Below are 25,710 nucleotides of genomic sequence, written 5' to 3'. Positions count from 1 at the left end.
GTCCAATGGGAAAAAGGCTTAAGGGATGAGCAGGGATGTGGTGACATAATCTGAAGCAATGAGGGAGAAGGGAAGGAGTGGTTTGCGGAGGGAAGCAATGGGGTTATCGAGAACAAGGAACTTTCTAGAGCTTGGGGAGATGACAAGCATGAACTGACAGATGACAGATATGTGTGGAGACAAAGGAAGAAGGGCCATGCTCCATCCCCCTGGGGCATCCCGGGGCTGTCCCTGCCTGGGGAGAGCAGGGCTGGGCTGTGTTCTCCGGCCTCTCCCGCAGCCCCTCAGCTCTGGCTGTGCTCACTCCTTGCCAGATGCAGCCCTGGACCACAAACAAGAGCAGGAATCCACCCGTGGCCGCTTCCGCAGAGCAGCGCAGGTACCTGCAGCCATCCCCACCTGGGCTGGGCCTGCTGTCACTGCTCAGCCCAGCACCGTGTGTGGAGCACTCCATGCAACATCCCTGGCTTCTTGCCAATCTCCTACAGCTCGTCTGCAAATTCATCAGGAGCATTCGGCAGGAAGAGACCCTCTCCAGGGGCGCTGGGCTCAGAGAATACTCAGAGGTCCTCAAACATGAGTCCAGTGCTGCCCTGCTGGATTTGCTTGTGGAGAGGGGTGTTTTCAGAGCAGAGCAAGTAAGCAGCCTGTGGCCAGGCTTCAATTCCCTCATGAGTCACATGGCTTCCCAAGCCACTAGTGTTGGTCTCTGTGAGCCTTTGAGGCCATCGCAGTGCGGTGGGAAGGGAAGCACTTCTCTGGGGACACTGGGAACGTTGCTCCTTCTGGCAGCTTTCCAAATTGCCCTGTGCCTTCTCCAGGTGCCTGCCATGGTGAGATACATCCACCAGTGGCTCACAGCCAATGATTCTGCTGAGCACAGGCTGGACAACACCCTGCTGCATCTCACCAAAGCGCAGCCAAATGACGCAGTAATGACACTCCTGCGTGTGGCCCCATCTGTGACAGGTATGGGGCCCACCTGCCCAGAGGGCTCAGGGCTCCCCCCAGCCCATCGCCCTGTACAGCCTGTCCCAGGTGTCTGACCAACAGAGAGTTCCAGGGCCCTCTGGCTGCTCCCTTTCCCAGCCCTGGCATGTCAGCCCCCCAAGCCTGCTGCCATGCTCCCTCGCTGCCCCTCAGGGGCCATGCCCAGGCCATGGTGCTGTGCCTGAGACCCCCTGAGACAGAGCTCTAACCCCACAGAGCTGCCATGGCCATGTGGAAGACCATCATGTGCTCACCCAGGACTGTGAAGCTGGTGCAGCTGATTCTCCTGGATGTGCTGGGGAGCTGGCCAGAGCACAGCACGTGCACCTCCGATGGGGACAAAACGGGTGTCTTTGCCCTGGCTGTGAGTTTCTGCCAGTGGCCTTTGCTGGCCCCAAGGCTGCCTCTCCAGCAGCTCTCCTTCCTCCTTCCCCCACTGCATCTGCCTGCCTCAGGCACTGCCCTGAAACCTGGCCTAGGGGCAGCTGCAGGGCCACCGGTCCCGCTGCTCCCCCTGTGTCTCTCTGGGCCTCTCCCTGCCACGCTCGGGCCCTGTCACACGGACACCTCGGCACTGGGCTTTGTTCTTTGCAGGCAACTGTGGTGATGTGGAAGATCCTCCAGGAGCCCTGTGTCCCACGTATAGCGACAGCGTATCTCCCCCGCCTATTTGTGCATCTTCTCTTCCAAGTGTTCTTCAGCACTGAACAGATGCCAAAGAAGGTCCTTACCTTCTGGAAGGGATGCCAGGAGCAACACGGCCTTGCCACCAGCCCCAACAGGTGCTCCATCCCAGTCCTTCTGTCCCTGCCATATTGCCAGGGCAAGAGCCAGCACTGCAAGTGTCACCTGGGCTTTGCTCTGCACACAGGTTTGCAGTGCGGACCCTGAAGTCCCTGCTGTACCAAAAGCAGTACAAGGATGTGGTGGTGTCAATGGAACGCAGGTGTGGCTGGGACACGCTGCTCTGTGCTGACACCCACCACTATGCCGTGGGTCTGCTGGCCAGGTGAGACCCCCTTCTCCCCACTGCCTCTGACATTTGTGCTCTGTGCCCCACACAGTCCCCATGCTCGTGGGCCAGAGGGCCTCGTCACTGAGGGACGGCCAAGCAGACTGGAAAAGGCTGGGAGAGGAGCGAGCACAGAAGGAAACACCTCCTAAAGGGCCCAAGTCCCTTGGTGAAAGACCAGACCACTGTGAGCCTGTCCTGGGAGAGATTTCTTCAGGGGCCTGGTCCCTTTTTCGCCCTCCTAGGGAGATGCGCCATGCTTCTCTTGAGTTGTGTTCCAGTATTGCACTCCACCTCCTCTGGCTGCTCAGCACACAGGAGCCACGCTGGGATCTGCCTGCCCTGGCATTCCTTGTGGAGGTGAGCCTCTTGGCCAGCGCTGCCTCGCTGAGCTGCCTCCCAGCTCTCTGCCCTCTCGTAGCCGCAGCTGCTTGGGACGGTGCCCACGCCCTGTGCTGCTGCCTGGGCCCAGCCCTGTGCGGTTCTGGGCTCCTGCCGGCCGGTCCCCTGTCACTGCCCTGTGCCTTTCAGGTCCTCGAGTGCCTAGATTCAAGTGAATGTGGTGACAGTGTTGTGGAGGTCTCATCAAGGTACCTGCAGAGCGAGTGCAGGGAGAGGCGTCGCCTGGCGCTCAGGGCCCTTCTTGAGCTCATTGACGATCCCTCGATGGTGAGAGGGGGCAGCGGCTGAAGCTGCGCTGGGAACACAGTCACTTGGGCTTGGCTTCAGGCGCTGGGGCAGCTGCTCCCACCTCTCCTGTTTCGGCTTCCCCAGTGCCTCGGGACAGGCCTTTGGCCTCCAGGCCCTGCAGCAGCAGGGTGGTCTTTCAAAAACTTGTGTTCCACACAGGCTGAAAAAATGCGGCGCCTGACTGAAAGCCTCATGGACCTACTGTGGGACAGTGATGCAAAGATAGCTGGGCTGACACTCAGCTTTATATTCTTGCACAAATCAATTCTGATCTCAACTCCCATTGCCCTGCAGCTGGCTAAGGCGCTCCTGCCACTCTTTGACCATGTAAGGCTCTGTGCCCCCAGTCACAGTCACTGGGTGCTGCCTGGAAACTTGGTGCCCTGTGGAGTTCCAGGCCTGTGCCCAGGCAGGCCTGGAGGAGCCAAAGCGGAGGTGTTTTTTCGTTTTCTTCATATAGGAAAATAGCCAGGTACAGCTGCTCTCCATAAAACTCTTTCAAGACATGATGGGGTTTTTGGAAAAGGGAGAAAAGCCTTTGGAAAGGCCTGTGCACCAGAGCCTGCTGCCACTCTTCTTCCACTGCCACGATGAGAATCAGCGTGTGGCAGAGGTGAGGACTCGTGGGCTGTTGCTGTCCCCTTGGGAGGGGGCTCGGCTGCCTCCTGCCCTGGCGCCTGGCGGGCTGCAGCCTCCTCCAGGCCTTGGCACAGGGACGCGGGTCCTGGGCCCTGGGCTGTGGGGCCATCTCCGTGTCTCTGCTGCTCTCCAGGCTTCTCGGGAAATGCTGATTTGTGTGGCCGAGTTCCTGAAGAGGAGAGATCTTGAGAAACTGGTGAAGAAGGAGAAACTCTGGATTTTCGCCAACTGCCTGGTAAGGATGGCCTGGAAGCCCCAGGCTCAGCCTGGAGAAGCGCCCTGAGCGCGGTGCTCAGTGTGTGGGCTGGCAGCTGTGCCCCTGCCCGCTGCTGCAGCCAGAGGCCGCGCGGGCTCTTCTCCAGGCTCCTGTGGGCCCCAGCCGAGTGCCGATGGAGCCCCGGCCCGGCGGGGCTGCGGGGAGGCACCGCGGCTCCCCGGGCAGCAGCCGGCCCTCTGCCCCCTCCAGAGCCCGGCGCCAGCGGCTGCTGGCCGGGCCTCAGGGCTGTGCGGGCAGGGGGCTGACAGCGGGGGCTGGTGGGGGCAGCTGCCATCCCTGCCCCGGCTGCAGAGGGCTCTGCTCCCTGTGCGGAGCAGGGCTGGCCTGGGCAGAGCACACAGAGATTTCAGGGACACATGGGGGATTCGTGGCCCGCAGCTTCGGCCTGATCCTGTTGGTCCCTACTTCCTCCTGACCATGGAAAGAACTGGCTGGGATGGCCCTGGCAGGGGGCTCTCCTCAGCTCCCTGCTGCGTCGGGATCTGATCGTGGCTCTGATCCTCTCTCTTTCAGCCCTTGAAGGAATGGTGAATGACATCAGCGTCAGCGTTGGAAGCCTGGCAATTCAATCATTGTGCGTCCTGAAGGCAGTAGAGCAGGCTCCCATCCCAATGTTCCAGAGGCTGCGAGATCAGCTGCGCAGGGCATGGAAGACACGGCCTCGTCTGTCGCGGCTCGGCTGGCTGGGCTGCTGGGGCTCTGTGGAGGGCTGATGCAGCAGGCTGTCTTTGCTGGGGCCTCCTGAGACAGCAGGGATTTTTTTTTTCTTCAAAATTGCTCTTTTCTTCATTTTGTTTTCCTTTAGTATGTAAATATAGAATGTATTATAATAGACAGACTCCCAGGATCTTTCTTTTGCTGCCCAGGGTGCCCAGGATATAGGGGAAGAGTGGGAAAATGGTGCTTGGGCTCAGCAATTTTCCCAGGCGTGCAGTGTTGCAGAGAAAATGGCCAGAAGCCCCCTGGCCTTTGGGGGTTGTGCTGAAGCCTTTGTGCTGCCCACAGAGCGGGTGGGCAGGGCCGGAGCCGCGGGGATCCCTGCGAGAGCGGTGCCTGGAGACGGCCACAAGGCCTGTCCAAGGCAGGCAGCGCCATCCGTGTCCTCCTGCCTGTTATAAATAAACCTCCTGCCTGTTATAAATAAACTTCTTTTAGTAGGCGGGGGTAATAATGGGTAAATTGTGTCTCATGAGTTAAAAGTAATTACCGATTAATGTAATGAATTGTTAATGTAGTGAATAGTTGTGACTTACAAAGTTAAATATGTACTGTTAGTTAAGTGGGTGTGCATAGTTGCCAGTCAGGGGGAGGAGGCCAGGTGCATCGGAGAGTGATATCACCAGTTCAGCCTGCGATTGGAGGGATCGACCAACCAATGGTGCCTCGTAGTTCAAGAATGATTGGCCAGGAATGCACCATCTTATAAACCAACCAAAGACCAGAAAGAGGGCCAATCAACAAAGGGATCAAGAACGCACCAATCAGCAGCTTCCAGAGACTTTAACAACCCCGGGTGCTGGCCACCTGGGGTCTTTCTGCGGAGTTTGTATCCAAAGAAACACCCTGTGCCTGTGCACAGTTACTTGTTACGTTTTGTTACTCTCTGACTTGCCGCTGAGGTCCTGGGCTTATCTTGGGGCCTCGTCCTCGGTTGTCTGTGATTTTAATAAACAGGCCTAGACTTTTTAACCTACTCTGGCTCTGATTCGCCTGTTTTTAATAACCTGGGGGCCCGTCCGTGATAGCCACACCCCCACAGGCGGTCCCGGAGAAGGACTGGTTTGGGAAGACCGGTCCAGCTGCTTTTTTGCTGCCCGGATTTGGATTTCTCCGAGACCGAAGACGGTTGCTGGCTATACCCGAGAGGCGACTGAGGGCACGGCAACTCAGACCGGGAAGGCCCTTCGAGAGGGAGCGGGGCTCGCAACACACAGGTAGGTATTGCGAGTGGGGCAGGCATAAGGGGGTACGTTCATGTATGGAGAGTGAATGAGACGGGGGCTGGCAACTCAGACTCCCGAAGTGGCAGTGGGCCTCCTAGTGCCGCGTTTTCGGACTCCCGCGAGGGGGCCGGCCAGGAACGGAGGGAAGCGATTGAAATAAATTGGAATGATTGTGGAACCCCGAGGGACCCTCCTGGGTGTGGGTGAAGGGGGAGTACCCTTCTTTTCTCCTGTCCTCACCCGTGTAGGCTCCCGTTCCCCCAGGGTAGTGGGGGCTCCTAGGGTTTGCTTGAGGCCAATAAAACGAAGGAACTGGAGGTGGGCCTTTGGTTGGGACAATTTTCTGGCCTGCCAGACAGACCTTCGGAACCGGGTCTCCCAGTACAGTGTCAGGCATTGGGGCGGCTGGCTGGGGGAAGGGTGGATGTGGCTGTATTTCTGATCTGGTTCAGACAAGGGGGACACAGGGGAGTTCCACCGGTGGACGTAGCTGGACCCTTGATCTGGTTCAGACGGGGGACGCAGGGGAGTTCCACCGGCTCAAGCAACTTGAAGGGCAGTTCCTCAGGGTGAGCACGGGGAGTGTCCCGGGCATCTTGAGGAACTAGGACCTTTGGGGTGGGCTAAAGACTCTCAACCAGAGACCCGTTGGCAGTGAGGCCACCGGTTGGGGGATTGTTCCTCTTTTGGCAGGGGGAGGGAGTAGGCGCCTGACCAGAGGGGAGTAGCACCCTAGGCCAGGAGGGCTGGTCAAGGGGAAATTCCTCCTAGCACGACGAGGGGCCGGGCAGGGCAAAGGCCACCGGCTAGGAGAAGTCGCCCTATCCATTAGGGGTAGGAGGGAGGTTTTAGAACCTGTCTGTTAGGGACACAATTTTGTTTTAGTTTATATAAGTTGTCTATGTGTGACTTGTTTTTAGTTGGAGTTTTGTGGTCAATACTATCAAGTTTGTTTATTTTGTCTGTTGTTACTGGTAGTGTTATTTATTGGATTATTATATTGTGTTGTTTTATTTATTTTAACACAAAAATACCAATTTGGTATTTTGCAGTATTGTTTGTGGTATTCTGTCTAATCTTTTTGTTTTAAGTGATTGAGGCATATATTGCTTTGGGTAGATGTTTTTGGTGTCTGCTCAGCTTATATCTCTGGGTTAGAGTTTCCGTTTGTGTCAGAGAGTATCTTGTGAGGCTGAGTTTAAGAGTCGGCATTTTGTTGTTTTAGTATACAGGTTTTAGTTGTTGTTTTGGGTGGTTGAGGTCATTGGCATTGTGTGTGTGTGAATATTGGTGGCTCAGAGGAACCATTTTAGCTGCTTTTGAGGTACTCCCCTCAAGAAGGGGTGTGGCAGCCTGGGAGTGAGTGATAGACATCAAGGAGGCAGACCGGAAGAGTCTGAGGAGACTTCCAGCTGATCAGCCACTTTGGTTTGTTTTGAGTCTTACTTCCCACGGGATACGATTTTCCCACTAGTTATTATTTTGGTTTCCACGGCATACAATTTTCCCATGGGTTACTGTTTTAGTTCCCACGGTATTCAATTTTCCCATGAAGTTTCCTATTAATTTCTGTTTAAATTCTAGTTATTCTCCTTTTTATTGTAAAGCCTTCTAGGTTGTCATTCTCTTTTAAAGTTTACACAGTAACTTATTGTGAAGTCGCTTATTTAGTTAAATTGATACAAGTCGCTCATAGTTATGGGTCAGTGTGCAAGTAAGCGTTCCCGCAAGGGAAAAGCTAAGAAAATGAAATTGAAGGACATACCACAAGACAATCCACTGGGGGAAATGTTAGAGAATTGGGACCATAATAAAAATTTAAAGGAATTGGATAAGATAAAAATGATACATTATTGTATTGAAATATGGCCACAAAGGAACATTCAAGAAGGACCTGTTAATTGGCCTTGGTATGGGTCAAAAGAAAAATGGTTATGTCTAGCTTTAAATAAATATGTTAATTCAAGAGAAGTACTAGATGAGGAAGAAATCAAATATGCAGCCTATTGGCTGGAAAATGAAATTTGGGATAAAAAGGTTCGAATGTATAGGGTGGGTAAAGAAATAGAAGAGGGAAAAGAAGAATTTATGCAAAAATGGGACCCACTGGATTATCTTCCTCCTCCTCCCCCTCCTACTCCTCCAGTACCCCCTCCTATCCAACCCGAACCTGTTCCGGCCCCTCCAGCATCCCTCCCTGTTCAGCCTATTTCCCCTCCTACCTCTTCAGGACCCCTCCCTGCTCAACCTATTCCCCACCCTACTCCTTCAGCATCCCTTCCTGCCCAACCCACACCTTGTCATACTCTTCTGACTTCACCGACACTCCCCACCCCAGTAGTTTCTCCCATGCCTCTCTCCATCCCTGTCACCCTCCCTCTGCCTCCCACACAAAATCTTATTCAAACCCAACAGAATAGCTTGGAGGGGGCAGCAACTCACACCTGTGAGTGCGAAAGAGTTGTAAGACCGAAGGAGAGGATTGCAGTCTCAGGTAGTCATCATTATAACACTAGATCTCAAGCTGAGAGGAGCTGCCAAAAGAAGGAAGCAGAAGAAAGGTTATTACCTTTGAGAGAGGTTCCGATGGGAGGTGTCCAGGGGGGAATCGGTTTTGTAAATGCACCTTTGACGGGCTCAGAGGTGAGAAGTTTTAAGAAAGAACTTAAACCCCTATTGGAAGATCCTATAGGAGTTGCTGATCAAGTTGATCAGTTTTTAGGTTCAAGTACATACACATGGGAGGAAATGAATTCTATTTTAGGTATTCTTTTTTCTTCAGAGGAAATGCACTTTATTTGGGTTGCAGGCATAAAAGCATGGGAGAAAGAGAAGAGGGCCGGGCCGCGAGGTGAAGAAAAGATGCCTCTCACTGCACCTGACTGGAATCCAAATACGGAAGAAGGCCGTAGAAATATGAATTGTTATAGATCTTTGGTTATTAAAGGTATCCGGGGAGCGGTCCCCCGCACTAGGAATGCAAAGTTGGCCTTTGATAGCCAGCAGGAGAAAGATGAAACCCCAAATGCCTGGTTAGATAGGCTAAGGTGAAATTTCCAATTATATTCCAGTGTGGATCCAGAGAGCACAGAAGCGAAAGTGTTGGTAAAGGTGGAATTTGTAACTAGAGCATGGCCAGATATTAGAAGGAAGTTAGAGAAGATAGAAGAATGGCAGGAAAAAGGCATGAATGAATTGTTAAGGGAGGCACAGAAAGTTTATTTGAGGAGGGAGGAAGAAAAGATGAAATCGAAGGCTAGAATTATGGTTGCAATAGCTAGGGAGAGTCAGGATAGAGAAAGGGAAGAGCCGAAGGGAAGAGAAAAATTAAGGAAGGAGGAGATTCAAGGGCAGGACGCAGACTCCTGGGAGGGGAAACGTTTTTATTGTGGTGAAAAAGGTCACTTTAGGAAGGATTGTAAGAAATGGAGAAAGGAGAGGAGGCTGTAGAAAGAAATGGAGATCGGAGAAAATGATGATTAGGGGTGTCAGGGGCTCTATCCCCTGGGGAAGATGGGTGAGCATAAAGTGGAACCCTTGATAAATTTGGAAATAGGTCCCCAGGGGGAAGAATTTGAATTTTTAGTTGACACTGGGGCTGATAGGTCATGTGTTTCACGGTTCCCAAAAGGTTGCAAATTGAGTCAAAGGATGTGTAAAGTGAGAGGTGCTAGTAATGAGCCTTTTGAAGTATCGGTAATAGAGCAAGTTGTGGTTAAAGGAAATTCAAGAGAAGGATATGTAGATTTGTTATATATGCCTAAATTGGAATGTAATTTATTAGGTAGAGACCTACAGGTACAATTAGGGATAGGGGTAATCCCTAAGGAGGGAAAGATGGTAGCAGAGATGCTGGTTCTCAAATTGGAGGATGAAAGTGAAATCAACAGCAGAGTCTGGCAGAGGAGGGAGGCCGCAGCCTACTCGATATAACCCCTATAGAAGTAAAAATGAAACCAGGAACTTCACCAATACGAGTAAAACAATATCCTATTTCAGCCGAAGGGAAACGGGGACTAGCTCCAATTATAAAAGAATTGGTTAAAGATGGAATACTAGAACCGTGCATGTCTGCCCATAACAGGCCAATATTACCGGTGAAGAAATCAGATGGTACTTACCGATTAGTCCAAGTTCTGAGGGAGGTGAATAAACAGACAATTTCACGGTACCCTGTAGTAACCAATCCGTATACACTTGTAAGTAAGGTACCACCGAAACATGCATGGTTCAGTGTGATAGATTTGAAAGATGCCTTCTGGGCTTGCCCTCTAGCTGAAGAAAGTAGAAGTTGGTTTGCCTTTGAGTGGCAGGATGAGGAGACAGGAAGGAAACAAAAACTCCAATGGACCCGGCTACCCCAGGGTTTCACAGAATCCCCAAATTTGTTTGGCCAAGCCTTGGAAGAATTATTAAGACAGTTTCAACCAGTGGGAAATACCCAAATTCTGCAATATGTTGATGATTTGATGGTGTCAGGGGAACAGAGAGAACAGGTTCAAGCAACAACAGTGAAATTATTAAACTTTTTTGGGGAAAAGGGTTTAAAAGTGTCAAAAAAGAAACTCCAATTTGTAGAACAGGAAGTGAAATATTTAGGTCATCTGATTGGGAAGGGATATAAGAAATTAGAAGCTGAGCGAATTCCAGGGATCCTCTCCCTACCTGGACCGAAAACAAAAAGGGATGTAAGGAAATTGTTGGGGTTAATTGGATATTGTAAATTGTGGATTGATGGGCATACTAAACTGGTCAAGTTCCTATATGATAAATCAGTTGAAGAAGAACCTCTAGATTGGAATGAGGAAGATGAGCAGAAGTTACAAGAGTTAAAGGAAAAGTTAGTGACAGCCCCAGTTTTAAGTTTACCTGATTTGGACAAACCCTTTGAGTTGTTTATAAATGCAGAAGAAGGAATTGCATATGGAGTATTGGTCCAAAAGTGGTGTGGAGATAGAAAACCAGTAGCTTATGTGTCCAAGTTATTAGACCCGGTGGTTAGAGGATGGCCTACATGTTTACAATCAGTGGCTGCTACTGTAGCTTTGGTAGAGGAGGGATACAAATTAACATTTGGGAGCAAAATCAAAGTGTATACACCTCATGATTTGAAAACTATATTGAGTAAGAGAGCAAGTCAGTGGATTACAGACAGCAGGCTGTTAAAATATGAATTGATGCTAACCAATATTGAGAATTTAGAATTAGCCATAACGAATGTTCAAAATCCAGCCCAATTTTTGTATGGAGAGCCAAAGGAAAACTTAGAGCATTGTTGTATAGAAGCCATAGATTTGCAGACCAAAGTAAGGGAAGATTTGCAAGAACAGCCATTACCAGAAGGAGAAGTGTTGTTTGTGGATGGTTCTTCCAGGGTGAATGAGGGGAAGAGAATGTCGGATATGCAGTAATAGATGGTAAGAGTATGGACATTATAGAAAAAGGGAGACTTCCGGCAAAATGGTCTGCACAGTGGTGTGAGATTTATGCTCTATTAAAAGGGCTGCAGTGGTTAAAATACAAGAAAGGAACTGTTTACACTGACTCCAAATATGCCTATGGGGTAGTACATGCATTTGGTAAAATCTGGGGAGAAAGGGGGTTTATAAACTCTAAAGGCAAGACCCTAGTCCATGAAAAGCTAATCAGGGAAACATTGGAGGCTCTCAAAGACCCTTTGGAAATTGCAGTGGTACATATAAAAGGTCACCAAAAAGGAACTTCTAAAGAGGTGCAGGGCAACAATTTAGCAGACAGAGCAGCTAAAGAGGCTGCCTTAGAAAAGGAAGAGAAAATCCTGCAGTTAGTCAATCTGGGGGACAGAGATAATGACGAAAACCCAATTTTTAGTGAGCAAGAACAAAAAGAGTTGCTAAGACATGGGAGAATTAAAGATGAAAAAGGGAAGTGGATAATGCCAGATGGGAGACAGGTATTAAACAAAGCGCTAGCCAGTAAAATTTTGGAAAATTTGCATGCTTCAACCCACTGGGGAACACAGGCCTTGTGCGACCATTTTCTGTGAACTTACGTATGCATTGGAATATTTGAAGTAGCTAAGATAATCGCAAGAGATTGTATGATTTGTCAGAGAGTAAATAGAAAAGTAATGAGAAAAGGCCCACTGGGTGGAAGAGAATTGGCCCAGAGACCTTTCCAAAATGTCCAAGTCGATTTTACTGAACTTCCCCCAGCCCAAAGGTTAAAGTATTTATTAGTAATAATGGATCATCTGACTCACTGGGTTGAAGCATTTCCAATTACAAGAGCTACAGCGGGAGTGGTTAGTAAGATCTTACTGGAACAGGTCATACCGAGGTATGGTATTGTAAACATTATTGATTCGGACAGAGGGCCGCGTTTCGCAGCCAAAGTCTTACATCAGATAACAGAGGCTTTAGGAATAGTGTGGAGACTTCACACCCCGTGGAGACCTCAAAGCTCGGGAAGAGTGGAGAGAATGAACCAAACCTTAAAAATAACACTCACCAAATTGGTAGAGGAAACAAAAATGAACTGGTTAAGATGTCTTCCATTGGCACTAATGAGAATAAGGACAAAACCAAGAGCCGACATTGGCATTTCTCCTTATGAAATGATGTTCGCGTTGCCATTCCTAACTGTCTCAGACCACACAGGGACTTACGAAGAGGGAGAACAGAGCACAAAGAAGTATGTACAAGTGATCGCAAATACCTTAGAGGAATTAAGGAAAAATGGATATCTTCCCCAAAGCACCCCAATTGACTTTAAAATTCATTTGTTTCAGCCGGGGGACTGGGTTTTAATGAAGGTGTGGAACGAACAGCCATTATCTCCTAAGTGGGAGGGTCCCTTCCAGGTTCTCTTAACTACCGAAACTGCAGTAAGGAAGCAAGAAAGATGATGGACACATGTCACAAGAGTTAAAGGTCCGGTACAAGCTCCCACCGAATGGACAGTGGTCAATACATCCGACACAAAACTGACTTTAAAGAGGAAACCTCAAGAGAAGTGAAATAAGAAGAAAAGCAGGGTTTTAATCTATTATGAACTGTTCAGATGTTATTTATTAACTGTCACCTATTTTTTAAATAATTATTCTAACTTGTTATTAGTGTTAAAAGTTAAAATTGCTTGTATTTAAGTATTTATTATAACTCAAGTCAAATTTCTGGTATTTTTTATTGCAGATCCCAAAGAATAGAGCACCCTCCCACTCACTTAGTAATCAGGCCCTAAAAAGAAACACTCAAGTCAATACAAGGAGGGAAGTAAGTCACTGCAGGAGGAGGGAACGGTAAGATCACATTACAAGGGGCAAGACCGGGTCAGGATACACTCTTGCCACGAGGCAGATACACCACAGGCCTTCCCAAAGGGGGGTGAAAATATGGAGGTTGGGAGAGTGCCCTGTACCGGACCCTTGTTGCTGTTAGCACTGCTAACAATGATAAACATCCAGGGAAGTCAGACAGACCCCTGTGATAGATGTTACTATCCACTTTATGCAGGAGACTCTTGGAGTGCCGTCCTAAGAATTCATACAAATCCGAGTCCCAACTGTATTGACTTTTTACAATTAACAACATGTGTAGAGGACGGTACAACCTATTGGCTCTCCGAAAACATAGGAAATCATAAACAAAAACTGTTGGGAGAATGCCCTACAAGGGAAAAATGGATATGTTTGGAGAAGAAGCCGGAGAAAAAGGAGAAAGCAAAAGAGGTTCACAAACCTGACTTTATAAAGGAAAAGGAAGTGAAAGGGGTAATAAGAAAAGGAGCAGGACTCAAGATTCTAGGTGGGAAAAATCTGGTTTTAGACCTAGTTGAAAAGATATGCCATGAATTTAATATAACTATCTGTTGGATTTGTGGAGACACTAGAACAGCAGAAATCTGGCCGTGGGAAGGAATTGCACTGAGTCCAAAAGAGATCTTAAAATTAATGAAGAATAAGATGAGAATCCAAAGGTCATCACCTGTGCAAGATAAAAGGAATGATGAAGAAGTATGGAATTTAAAATCTGAAGTAGTCGGTAAAGAATATCTGTGGAGGAAGGGATCTTCTAAGTTCATTTCATATGTGGGTGAGTTATCCTGTAAACGATATCTAGTTACCAACGACACCCACCAATGGTGGATTCCTGGGGCTCCCCACCTTTATTGGTCCAGGAAACAAAAACAGGGGTGTTCTTATATTCAAAGGGAAAAGTTATATGAATGTATTACCAGGGATCTCAACCTTTTCCATGATGATCCCCAAATGTACAAGTTTTGGAGTAAAAATGGGGTCACTTCTGTAGAACATCATAAATTCTGGAGAGCCCCAAATGAGTTATTTTGGTTTTGTGGTAGAATGGCGTATGTAATGTTGCCTAAAGATTGGACAGGAAGTTGTACACTAGGTATTGTAAAACCTTCTTTCTTTTTACTGCCCAGAGACGAAAGTCAGCATCTAGGAATCCCCTTATATGATGAATTAAAGCGTAAGAGAAGAGACTTAATTGGTGGGTCTCAAAAGTGGGGGGAAGAAGAGTGGCCTCCAGAAAGAATAATCGAGACATATGGCCCTGCCACTTGGGCCCAAGATGGGTCGTGGGGGTACCGAACCCCTATTTATATGTTAAATAAAATTATTAGATTACAGGCAGTGTTGGAAATCATAACCAATGAAACGGCCTTGGTCTTAGATCTAATCTCTACCCAAAACCGCCAAATGAGAACGGCTATCTACCAAAATCGATTAGCATTGGATTATTTATTGGCAGAAGAAGGAGGGGTCTGTGGTAAATTTAATTCATCAGAGTGTTGTATTGAAATTGATGACTATGGAGATCTTATCAAAAACATTACAACCAGAATTAGAAAATTGGCACATGTCCCGGTCCAGAGATGGAGCCCTCTAATGAAACTGAATTGGTGGGATAACCTCTTAGGGGGAGAATGGTGGAAGAAGGTTTTATTGATTGCAGGAGGTGCCTTAATAAGTCTTATTCTACTTCCTTGTGTAATACCTTGTTTAATTTGGTTGATAACTAACATTGTGCAGAATTCCCTAGACAGCTTAAGCAGAGAGAAGATCGAGAAGATCATGATCATACAAGAAAATAAACTGGGGGAGAACTCCAAAACTGCCAAGAAGACCTATGAAAAGTACCAGAAATTAAGAAAAATTTACCAAGTCTGTGATACTCCTGTTTAAATTAAAGGTTTGATATGGGCTAAAGCCCGATCAAAGATTTAGAGGGGGGAGTTGTTATAAATAAACTTGTTTTAGTAGGCGGGGGTAATAATGGGTAAATTGTGTCAAATGGGTTGTAAGTAAATACCGATTAATGTAACAAATTGTTAATATAATGAATTTTTAATGTAGTGAATCGTTGTGAGTTACAAAGTTGAATATGTACTATTAGTTAAGTAGGTGTGCATAGTTGTCACAAAGTTAAATATGTACTGTCAGTTAAGTGGGTGTGCACAGTTGTCACACAGTTAAATATGTACTGTTAGTTAAGTGGGTGTGCATAGTTGCCAGTCAGGGGGAGGAGGCCAGGTGCATCGGAGAGTGATATCACCAGTTCAGCCTGCGATTGGAGGGATCGACCAACCAATGGTGCCTCGTAGTTCAAGAATGATTGGCCAGGAATGCACCATCTTATAAACCAACCAAAGACCAGAAAGAGGGCCAATCAACAAAGGGATCAAGAACGCACCAATCAGCAGCTTCCAGAGACTTTAACAACCCCGGGTGCTGGCCACCTGGGGTCTTTCTGGGGAGTTTGTATCCAAGGAAACACCCTGTGCCTGTGCACAGTTACTTCTTGCGTTTTGTTACTCTCTGACTTGCCGCTGAGGTCCTGGACTTATCTTGGGACCTCGCCCTCGGTTTTCTGTGATTTTAATAAACAGGCCCAGACTTTTTAACCTACTCTGGCTCCGATTCGCCTATTTTAACAACCATGGTCCAAAAACTGTTGGAACATCCTGGCCTGCACAAATTGCTGCAACAGCAGCAGAAGAAAAGTCAGAAGACACTGATCAGTGTACATCACAATACAGAAAAGGCACGTCATGTCCTAGAAGAAATGAAGAGGGATGGAGAGAAGCACGGGCAGGAAAATTTGCTTGGATGGTCCCCAAGTGCCACAGGCTTTTCCAACCTAAGCTACATCCTGCAGTTGTGATACTGGCACTAACTGGGATTGGGTTTGTGTCAATAATTGCAGTGGATGTAAGAGTGTGGTGCCTAATCCAGCAATCCTGAAAACAAACTTGTCCAGAAATACAAAGGTTGAAGGAAGGAAAAGCAATGTGGTTTTTTTTTTTTTTTTGCCAGAACCAGATGCTGTGTTTTTGTTCATAGACACCAGTTAGTTTTAACATTTTGATAAAAGAACTGATTGGCTCCAACACTGAGCCAAGAGCCACCACAGAGACTGACTCAGAGAGGTGGGTATTGGCTTTATTCCGCGCTGGCTACGTGGGGGATTGCTCCTCTGTGAGAAATGGTTCTGTAAAGGATTCTCAGAAGCTGGCTGAAAGCTCACACCGTCTTGTACATCTGTATGCAAACTCTGAGATAAGGTGTGCTGACTTAGGAAGGCCATGGAATCAGGATGACATTGTTGAGAGATTGAACTAGAAACAAGTTTCAGAAGGTGGCCTTGCAAAAAGACCAGCTATTTTGAGAACTAGAACTGTGAAAGATGCATTGTAGCAAGACCACATGTGGTGAAATAATAGGTGATTGGTGTTCGGAGTATTAGCAGCATTGTGTGGCAAAAGCTAATAGGCTGAAAAACATTTCTAAGGTATTGCAAGCAGGAAATAGGGTGGCTTCTTATAGAATGGTGTTAAGCTTTACATCTCTTATGTCTCACCCTTCTACAAGACTGGTAATGGAATAAAATCTTTGAAAAAGCCTCTCAGTTGCCCCGTCTCTGTAGAGCTAGGATTTCCCAACGCTCCTCCTAACACACACACTCAGCACATTGCACAGCACAATATATGGTTACATTTTGTGCATATTTACTACATTCCTTGGTTAGGACTGGTTATACAAATTACTTCTCCGAGGTCATTCATATCATTAGCATACGTGATGGCAAATTCAGTGTACTCTGGTGGTGCCACTGAGGAAGGCTCCGAGTCTTCCACAGGGCTCACTGCCATGAAGGCCGACAGTCTCATTCTGTCTGCACTTATCACCTTTCTTTCTGAAGCATGAACAGTCCTTTGTTGGCTGCTCCAATGGTATCAACATGTTCTGTTCCTCTGCTCTTAACAAGGAACCTTCCGTTTCTCTTAGCTTCAAATGGCTAAAGTGCATCTTGTTCCTTAGGCTTCTGCTTAATACTTGCTGACCCTTTGTCATGGTTGGACGCTGGCGCAATGCCAGTGCACCCATGCAAAGATATTTTTTCCAAATGAATGCTGTGAGATGCGTCTAGAGACAGAGCAGAGCAGGCTTGAGCTTAGAAATAAAGAAAAACACTTTATTAACCTACAACTCTAATAAAAGACACCCACAGTATTCAGAATGAAAACCTTCCAAAACATTCCTCCTCCCCCCACCCAACCCACCAAAACACAGTGAGACAAAACCTTGGATTCCCGATCAAGTTACCAGCCCTCAGATAATCAATTCTCAGCCCATCAAGGGAGAGAGGAGTCTCTCTTGTACCATAGACTCCCCCAGGAAACACAATTGCCACATCTTGTGTTTCCGCGTCGCACACGGCACCACCTGGAGAAAATCTGCCATCGTGACATCCTCCTTCCATGTACAGTGCTCTCAGCACGGTGCATGATGGACCGAGACTGCTCATAGGGTTCCTTTGAAGGATGCTTTGCCAAGGAGCAAAGAACAACAGTTTCTCTTTTTGGGACAACAGTGCCCCCCATTTTCTCCTCCCCTGGGGACAAGGGTCTTGAGAACAGAGATCTTCTTCCCTGAAGACTGAGGGCACCACCACACCCTCCTCATCTTCTTCTCCACTCCTGCCACTCCCTTGGCATCACTGCAGCAGGTCACTCACACTCCAGCCCTGGCAGTCACTCCCTTGGCTCAAGCCATTACATCCCCCTAAAATGCAGTCTGTGTTGCAGGAGAAATTGCTTCTGTCTATGGCTATACAAGAAAAGTCCAGCCAAGGCCGCTCCATCATCTCCTCCCACCTAGGATTTCTTCTTCTAACATCTCAGACCCCAGGCAGTCTATCTTGTCTTTCCGAGCAAGGAGGATTAATGATTCACCAAGTTTTCTCTATCCAAGAAGGGGTTAAAAGTCTCGGGCTCCCAGGACGACTGAAGTCTTGCCTGCCCAGAACTCCCACGGCTGGGCACCTTCCCCCCTCTGCTTCTCTTTCTCCTCTGCCGGCGTACTGCCGGCACATGAGATCAAATTTCCAGGTGTGTGGTAGTCTGTTATTTCACAGTTTGTTCTTCTGTTGTATGTTTACATACTCCTTCTTCTAAGTTTGTAATGGTTGGTTCTATGTACCCAGTTTGGCCTCCCTAATGGTTCAGTCCTGAGTTGTTTGCCACAGTTTTCCCCCCCAAAATGTATGTCAATCTACTTGTCAGTCTCCCTGTATGCCTCCCTTGTTCCCTTGTCTTACCCCTGTCTGTCAAAGATGGCACACTCCTTTGGTTCTGGAGTGTTCCCTGTCATTCATCCCTTTCTCGAAGCACAATTGGATTGTAAGGTTTGCTCCCTCCCCGTGTTGGCTTCTGCTGGGGAGCTCTTACCCTGCACCCCTCCCCTAATGCCCTCCTCTTGGTCAAAGGTTGTGTACTCCCCGTGTTCCCTCTACCCCTTAAAAGGAGTCCTTTCATCTTCAGATTTGGCACTTGCTCTGCCCCCCTTTGGGAATTAAATCCTTAGAGATTCAGACAAGTGTCCTTCCCTTATTCCTCTGCCTCTCTTTCCTTGTGCCCTGTGCCTTTGCTGTGCTGCCCACGCCACAGCAATCACCGCCACCCGCAACAGTCTCGGCAGAGAATTGGGGACGGCCACTCGCGTGTCTGCCCTTCGGCCACAGGCGGGACAGCTCGTCGGCGAACCTCCATCCTGTGGCCGCTGAGAGCCAGACTCAGATTTGCAAACCAATGGATGGCCTTTTTTTTTTTTTTTTGCCTCTGTGTTATGTTTTCTAAAGTGACTCTCAATGGCTGACGTTAAGGCAAATGAGTTGCTGCTTTGAGATGGGAAGCAAACTTGAAAATCTTTCATTTGTTATAAATGACTAAGGCAAGAGTTGGCTCTCACAATTCAGAGATGAATATTATGTGTACGTGGAGAGAAGTATGTAGAGTTCTGTTATTTTTCCATGTTCTCCCCATAGTCCTCTTTCCCTTCCCCCCTGAATTGGTGTCACTGGTCAGGGCTCTTAGAGGAGGGAGAGCTTGTTACTAGGAGGTGTGGCATGGCAACACCTGCCCTCCAATCAAGATGTAAGAAAGTAATCTCACTGATGGACAGCAGAGAAAGAGTTGACTGACAAAACCTTGGGAAGGGTTATGGGTATAAAGGGGACTCTGCCACACCTGCTGATGTCAGCGCTCCCCAGGCCGCAGGGCTCAGAGCAACGTTCGTGCCCTGGCCCACACGTTCCTTGTCCCTGTCACAGCCGCGGGTTTAGGACGGCCACCAGCCGGGACGTGTCCCAAGGAGGCCGTGGCAGCTTCCGTGGAAGGCCCCGTGCCCTTCCCAGCGCGGCTGCGTTGGCAGCCCTGGGGGCTCCTTGTGCTGCCCTGAGACTGCAGAGCAGGGCAGGCTTTGCTGATGCTCTGAGCCGTTCCTAAAGATCCTGTGCGGGCTGCCCCGGACCGCGTCCTGCAGGGTGACCCGCTGCTGCCTGATCAACAGGTGCCCCGATAGAGAAATGTAGCCCCAGCAAAAGACAGGAGGACTCTCGTGCTGCTGAAATCCACGTGGGTTTATTGAGGACAGGTGGAAGGAGGAAGGAAGCAGGAACAGGAGCAGGGAGACAACCAGACGCAGAGGGAAACAGCTCCAAGAGCAACTGGGGAAGGATGGGCCAGGGTATAGAACTGGGGAGGGATGGGAGTGCTGAGGGTACAGACTGTCCAATGGGAAAAAGGCTTCAGGGATGAGCAGGGATGGGGTGACATAATCCGAAGCAATGAGGGAGAAGGGGAGGAGTGGTTTGCGGAGGGAACCAATGGGGTTATTGAGAACAAGGAACTTTCTAGAGCTTGGGGAGATGACAAGCATGAACTGGTAGATAACAGATATGTGTTCATCTGCATGGGGAAGCAGGGAACTCTGGGCAAGTGTTCTACACAAATGAAGCCTCCCAGGGCATCCCTGAGCTGCTTTCCCCAGGGGTACATCCCACAATCCTGTTGGGCTGTCTCAGACCCTTGGGGTCAGGAATTCCTTCCAACCTGGGCCACATTGGGTGGGCTGGGGGCGGCCCCCGGGCAGGTGACAGTGTTTCCAAGGGCCCTTTGTGACATGGTGCTGCACAGTCACCGTGGCATTGCATGGGAAACGGGTGTCCAAGGGCCCTTTGTGACACGTGGTGACACAGCAGCTGGTGGTGCCAAGAGCACGCCACAGTGCTCAGAGCAGGCGACGGGACAGGACGGGACAGAGCAGTGCCGTGAGGAGTCCCCTCACAGCTCACTTGTTCGTGTCCGACCCGCAGCTTTTCTGAGGCGTTGTTCCTGCAGCTGACCTCGAGGCCACAGCACAGCACTTGGTGACCCGTGGCCTTCCCGAGGCTTCTGTTCTGCAGGTGCCCTTGAGGGCAGAGTGTGGGACTTGGTGCCCTGGAGCTTTTCTGAGGCATCTCCCAGCCCTGCCGCCAGTGCCCTCGAGGCCAGACCACAATCCCTGACAGGAGTCTCCTGTCCTTGTGGCAGGAGCCCTTGAGACCAGAGGGCAGGGCTTGCTGTCCTGGAGCCTTCCTGAGGCTTCTCTCTGGAAGGTACCTTCCAGACACGACTGCAGGACTTGTTGATGTGGAGATTTTCTGAGGGATCTCTCCTGCAAGTTCCCAAAAATCCAGTCACTGACATGGAGAAGAGACCCCCAAGAGTGCCCAAGCTGGCATGGGTGGAGGAGGAGGAAGAAGGCCCTGGAGCTGCCCCAGCACAAGTGACTGAAAAGGTGGTGCCGTTCCATCCACCGCAGGAGGGTGAGTGGCAGAGCTGGGCGCCAGGGCTGGTGCCTGCGGCCACCTTTGCCCCATCCCATCCCATCCCATCCCACCCCATCCCATCCCATCCCATCCCATCCCATCCCATCCCATCCCATCCCATCCCATCCCATCCCATCCCCTGGGGACATGCCCATGGAGAAGAAGGAAGAAGGGCCTTGCTCCATCCCCCTGGGGCATCCCGGGGCTGTCCCTGCCTGGGGAGAGCAGGGCTGGGCTGTGTTCTCTGGCCTCTCCCGCAGCCCCTCAGCTCTGGCTGCGCTCACTCCTTGCCAGATGCAGCCCTGGACCACAGACAAGAGCAGGAATCCACCCGTGGCCGCTTCCGCAGAGCAGCGCAGGTACCTGCAGCCATCCCCACCTGGACTGGGCCTGCTGTCACTGCTCAGCCCAGCACCGTGTGTGGAGCACTCCATGCAACATCCCTGGCTTCTTGCCCATCTCCTACAGCTCGTTTGCAAATTCATCAGGAGCATTCGGCAGGAAGAGACCAGCGCCATGGGCACTGGGCTCAGAGAATACTCAGAGGTCCTCAAACATGAGACCAGTGCTGCCCTGCTGGATTTGCTTGTGGAGAGGGGTGTTTTCAGAGCAGAGCAAGTAAGCAGCCTGTGGCCAGGCTTCAATTCCCTCATGAGTCACATGGCTTCGCAAGCCACTAGTGTTGGTCTCTGTGAGTCTTTGAGGCCATCGCAGTGCGGTGGGAAGGGAAGCACTTCTCTGGGGACACTGGGAACGTTGCTCCTTCTGGCAGCTTTCCAAATTGCCCTGTGCCTTCTCCAGGTGCCTGCCATGGTGAGATTCATCCACCAGTGGCTCACGGCCAATGATTCTGCTGAGCACAGGCTGGACAACACCCTGCTGCATCTCACGAAAGCGCAGCCAAATGACGCAGTAATGACACTCCTGCGTGTGGCCCCATCCTGTGACAGGTATGGGGCCCACCTGCCCAGAGGGCTCAGGGCTCCCCTCAGCCCATTGCCCTGTACAGCCTGTCCCAGGTGTCTGACCAACAGAGAGTTCCAGGGCCCTCTGGCTGCTCCCTTTCCCAGCCCTGGCATGTCAGCCCCCCAGGCCTGCTGCCGTGCTCCCTTGCTGCCCCTCAGGGCCCATGCCCAGGCCATGGTGCTGTGCCTGAGACCCCCTGAGACAGAGCTCTAACCCCACAGAGCTGCCATGGCCATGTGGAAGACCATCATGTGCTCACCCAGGACTGCGGAGGTGGTGCAGCTGATTCTCCTGGATGTGCTGGGGAGCTGGCCAGAGTACAGCACGTGCACCTCCAATGGGGACAAAACGGGTGTCTTTGCCCTGGCTGTGAGTTTCTGCCAGTGGCCTTTGCTGGCCCCAAGGCCGCCTCTCCAGCAGCTCTCCTTCCTCCTTCCCCCACTGCATCTGCCTGCCTCAGGCGCTGCCCTGAAACCTGGCCTAGGGGCAGCTGCAGGGCCGCCGGTCCCGCTGCTCCCCCTGTGTCTCTCTGGGCCTCTCCCTGCCACGCTCGGGCCCTGTCACACGGACACCTCGGCACTGAGCGCTGTCTCGGGGGGCTTTGTTCTTTGCAGGCAACTGTGGTGATGTGGAAGATCCTCCAGGAGCCCTGTGTCCCACACAACGTGAAGCTGCATTTCCCCCACCTATTTGTGCATCTGCTCTTCCAAGTGTTCTTCAGCACTGAACAGATGCCAAAGAAGGTCCTTACCTTCTGGAAGGGATGCCAGGAGCAACACGGCCTTGCCACCAGCCCCAACAGGTGCTCCATCCCAGTCCTTCTGTCCCTGCCACATTGCCAGGGCAGGAGCCACTGCTCCCAGTGTGACCTCGGCTTTGCTCTGCACACAGGTTTGCAGTGAGGACCCTGAAGTCCCTGCTGTACCAAAAGCAGTACAAGGATGTGGTGATGGCAATGGAACGCAAGCGTGGCTGGGACACGCTGCTCTGTGCCGACACCCACCACTATGCCGTGGGTCTGCTGGCCAGGTGAGACCCCCTTCTCCTCGCTGCCTCTGACATTTGTGCTCTGTGCCTGGGGTGCCCCACACAGTCCCCGTGGTCGTGGGCCAGAGGGCCTCGTCACCGAGGGACAGCCAAGCAGACTGGAAAAGGCTGGGAGAGGAGGGTGCTCACAAAGAGCCACCTCCCAAATGGCCCAGGTCCCCTTGCAGGATGCTGGGGAAAGACCAGAACTCTGTAGTCAATCCTGGGAGTAGTTTGTTCCACTGGCTCACAGTCTTATGGACTTTTACTCCTGACAGGGAGATGTCCTGCATCTCCATACGCTCGTGTTTCCGGATTTTTCGCTATCTGCTCCAGCTGCTCAGCAAAGAGATGCCATACTGGGATCTGCCCGCCCTGGCGTTCCTGGTGGAGGTGAGCCTGTTGGCCAGCGCTGCCTCGCTGAGCTGCCTCCCAGCTCTCTGCCCTCTCGTAGCCGCAGCTGCTTGGGACCGTGCCCACGCCCTGTGCGGTTCTGGGCTCCTGCCGGCTGGGTCCCCTGTCACTGCCCTGTGCCTTTCAGGTCCTCGAGCACCTGGACTTGAGTGAACGCCATGCTGACAGAGTCCTGCAAATCTTCTCAAGGCACCTGCAGAGTGAGTGCAGGGAGAGGCGTCACCTGGCACTCAAGGGCCTTCTCAAGCTCACTGACAATCCCTCGATGGTGAGAAGGGGGCAGTGGCTGAAGCCGTGCAGGCAGCGTGGGGCTGGGGAACGCAGTTGCTTGGGCTTGGCTGTGCTTGGGGTGCTGGGGCAGCTCCTCCCAGCTCTCCTGCCTCCCGCTTCAGCTGCCCGAGTGCTTTGGCCTCTAGATCCTGTGGCAGAAGGGTGGCCTTTCACAAACTTGTGTTCTACACAGACGGAAAAAATGTGGAGCCTGACTGAAAGTCTTGTGGAGCTCCTGCGGGATGCAGATGGAGAGATTGTTAAGATAACAGTCATGGTACTCAGCTTTATAATCTTGGACAAGGACACGCCAATACCCAGCTCCTTTGCCCTGCAGCTGGCTCAGGCAGTCGTGCTACTCTTTGACCTCGTAAGGCTCTGTGCCCCCAGCCACGGCCCCTGGGTACTGCCCGGACACTTGGTGCCCTGTGGATTTGCAGGCATGCACCCAGCTGAGCCCCTCGCAGCCCATGCTGAGGTCTTCTTTTCGTCTCTTAATACAGGACAATAGCCAGGTACAGCTGCTCTCCATGCTGCTCTTCCGAACACTGCTGACTCTTCCACTGGAAAAGGAGAGAAAGACTCTGAAGTCACAAGTGTGCCACAGCCTGCTGCCACTCTTCTTCCACTGCCACGATGAGAATCAGCGTGTGGCAGAGGTGAGGACTCGTGGGCTGTTGCTGTCCCCTTGGGAGGGGGCTCGGCTGCCTCCTGCCCTGGCGCCTGGCGGGCTGCAGCCTCCTCCAGGCCTTGGCACAGGGACGCGGGTCCTGGGCCCTGGGCTGTGGGGCCATCCCCGTGTCTCTGCTGCTCTCCAGGCTTCTCGGGAAATGCTGATTTGTGTGGCCGAGTTCCTGAACAGGAGAGATCTTGAGAAACTGGTGAAGAAGGAGAAACTCTGGATTTTCGCCAACTGCCTGGTAAGGACGGCCTGGAAGCCCCAGGCTCAGCCTGGAGCATCCCCCTGGGCGCGGTGCTCAGTGTGTGGGCTGGCAGCTGTGCCCCTGCCCGCTGCTGCAGCCAGAGGCCGCGCGGGCTCTTCTCCAGGCTCCCCTGGGTCCCAGCCGGGTGCCGATGGAGCCCCGGCCCGGCGGGGCTGCGGGGAGGCACCGCGGCTCCCCGGGCAGCAGCCGGCCCTCTGCCCCCTCCAGAGCCCGGCGCCAGCGGCTGCTGGCCGGGCCTCAGGGCTGTGCGGGCAGGGGAGGCCGGGGCTGGGCGCAGGGAGCGCCCGGGCCAGGGGCTGAGCCCGCGCCAACCCTTCCCTGCTGCCGCTCTCTCCAGCTGGCAGAGGACAGGAGCCGAGCGGCCGAGCACCTGCGCCGGGCCCTGCCCTACCTGCAGAGCCCACAGGAGCCCCTGCGAGAGGCGGCCGTCAGGTTCATGGGTGAGCCAGGAGCCCGGGCTCCCTCCCCGCCCCGCCGCAGCTCGGCCCCAGCCCCGCCTGCTGCCCCGGCAGCGCCATCCGGGCCCGGCGCCGTGGAGCCCCGCCTGGCCTGGGCGCTGCTGCCGCCCTCCGGCAGCCGTGCCCTTGGGCGGCAGCGTGCGGCAAGGGCCCGGGCTGAGCCCTGCCGGGCCACGAGGCCGTGGGGCCACAGGGCTGGCAGCGCCGCTGGCAGGGAGCTGTGCCGCTGGGCCCTGACAGGCTCTGTGTTCACAGGGATGGCCGGGCGGAGCTTGAGGGGGCAGCAGGGAGAGCTCCAGCTGATCTGCAATGGTGAGTGAGGACAGCGGGCTGACAGCGGGGCTGGCGGGGGCAGCTGCCATCCCTGCCCTGGCTGCAGAGGGCTCTGCTCCCTGTGCGGAGCAGGGCTGGCCTGGGCAGAGCACACAGAGATTTCAGGGACACATGGGGGATTCGTGGCCCGCAGCTTGGGCCTGATCCTGTTGGTCCCTACTCCCTCCTGACCATGGCAAGAACTGGCTGGGATGGCCCTGGCAGGGGGCTCTCCTCGGCTCCCCGCTGAGTTGGGATCTGACCGTGGCTCTGATCCTCTCTCTTTCAGCCCTTGAAGGAATGGTGAATGACATCAGCGTCAGCGTTGGAAGCCTGGCAATTCAATCATTGTGCATACTGAAGGCAGTAGAGCAGGCTCCCATGCCAAAGTTCCAGAGGCTGCGAGATCAGCTGCGCCGGGCATGGAAGACACGACCTCGTCTGTCGCGGCTCGGCTGGCTGGGCTGCTGGGGCTCTGTGGAGGGCTGATGCAGCAGGCTGTCTTTGCTGGGGCCTCCTGAGACAGCAGAGATTTTATTCAAAATAGCTCTTTTCTTCATTTTGTTTTCCTTTATCATGTAAATATTGAATGTAAATAAACATCTTGTTTTCTTTTC

General features: G+C 51.6%; 2 protein-coding genes across 3 annotated transcripts; both read left to right on the top strand.

Moving 5' to 3' along the window:
• Positions 1-181: 181 nt before the first annotated feature.
• Positions 182-25,710, top strand: LOC128790488 (maestro heat-like repeat-containing protein family member 6). 2 transcript variants are annotated; one of them, XM_053947264.1, is made up of 15 exons: positions 20,076-20,700; positions 20,998-21,062; positions 21,172-21,321; positions 21,505-21,653; positions 21,891-22,038; positions 22,284-22,471; positions 22,561-22,698; positions 22,974-23,088; positions 23,237-23,377; positions 23,573-23,749; positions 23,883-24,038; positions 24,198-24,299; positions 24,661-24,763; positions 25,037-25,093; positions 25,383-25,710. In XM_053947264.1, the coding sequence occupies exons 1-15, from the start codon at positions 20,523-20,525 to the stop codon at positions 25,580-25,582; spliced, it is 2,067 nt and encodes a 688-aa protein (XP_053803239.1). In that variant the 5' UTR covers positions 20,076-20,522; the 3' UTR covers positions 25,583-25,710. The 2 variants fall into 2 exon arrangements, with proteins under 2 accessions (XP_053803240.1, XP_053803239.1); XM_053947265.1 differs by lacking the exons at positions 20,076-20,700; positions 20,998-21,062 and adding an exon at positions 182-379.
• On the top strand, positions 4,871-15,461 carry LOC128790491 (endogenous retrovirus group 3 member 1 Env polyprotein-like). Its single transcript, XM_053947270.1, has 2 exons — positions 4,871-5,542; positions 12,724-15,461. The coding sequence occupies exon 2, from the start codon at positions 12,924-12,926 to the stop codon at positions 14,736-14,738; it is 1,815 nt and encodes a 604-aa protein (XP_053803245.1). The 5' UTR covers positions 4,871-5,542; positions 12,724-12,923; the 3' UTR covers positions 14,739-15,461.

The sequence above is a fragment of the Vidua chalybeata genome, chromosome 7 (assembly GCF_026979565.1).
Source record: "Vidua chalybeata isolate OUT-0048 chromosome 7, bVidCha1 merged haplotype, whole genome shotgun sequence".
In the NCBI taxonomy this organism is placed as follows: domain Eukaryota; kingdom Metazoa; phylum Chordata; class Aves; order Passeriformes; family Viduidae; genus Vidua; species Vidua chalybeata.
The sequence above is the reverse complement of the archived record's forward strand: the minus strand, read 5'-3'. Positions and strand labels throughout refer to the sequence as shown.

Bases quoted from the DNA above. Each gene is read 5' to 3' on its own strand.
- LOC128790491 (XM_053947270.1), top strand. From the start codon at position 12,924: ATGGAGGTTGGGAGAGTGCCCTGTACCGGACCCTTGTTGCTGTTAGCA.
- LOC128790488 (XM_053947264.1), top strand. From the start codon at position 20,523: ATGTGGAGATTTTCTGAGGGATCTCTCCTGCAAGTTCCCAAAAATCCA. The intron at 21,322-21,504 runs GTAAGCAGCCTG...TGCCTTCTCCAG, and splicing joins GTGTTTTCAGAGCAGAGCAA to GTGCCTGCCATGGTGAGATT. The intron at 22,472-22,560 runs GTGCTCCATCCC...CTCTGCACACAG, and splicing joins CTTGCCACCAGCCCCAACAG to GTTTGCAGTGAGGACCCTGA.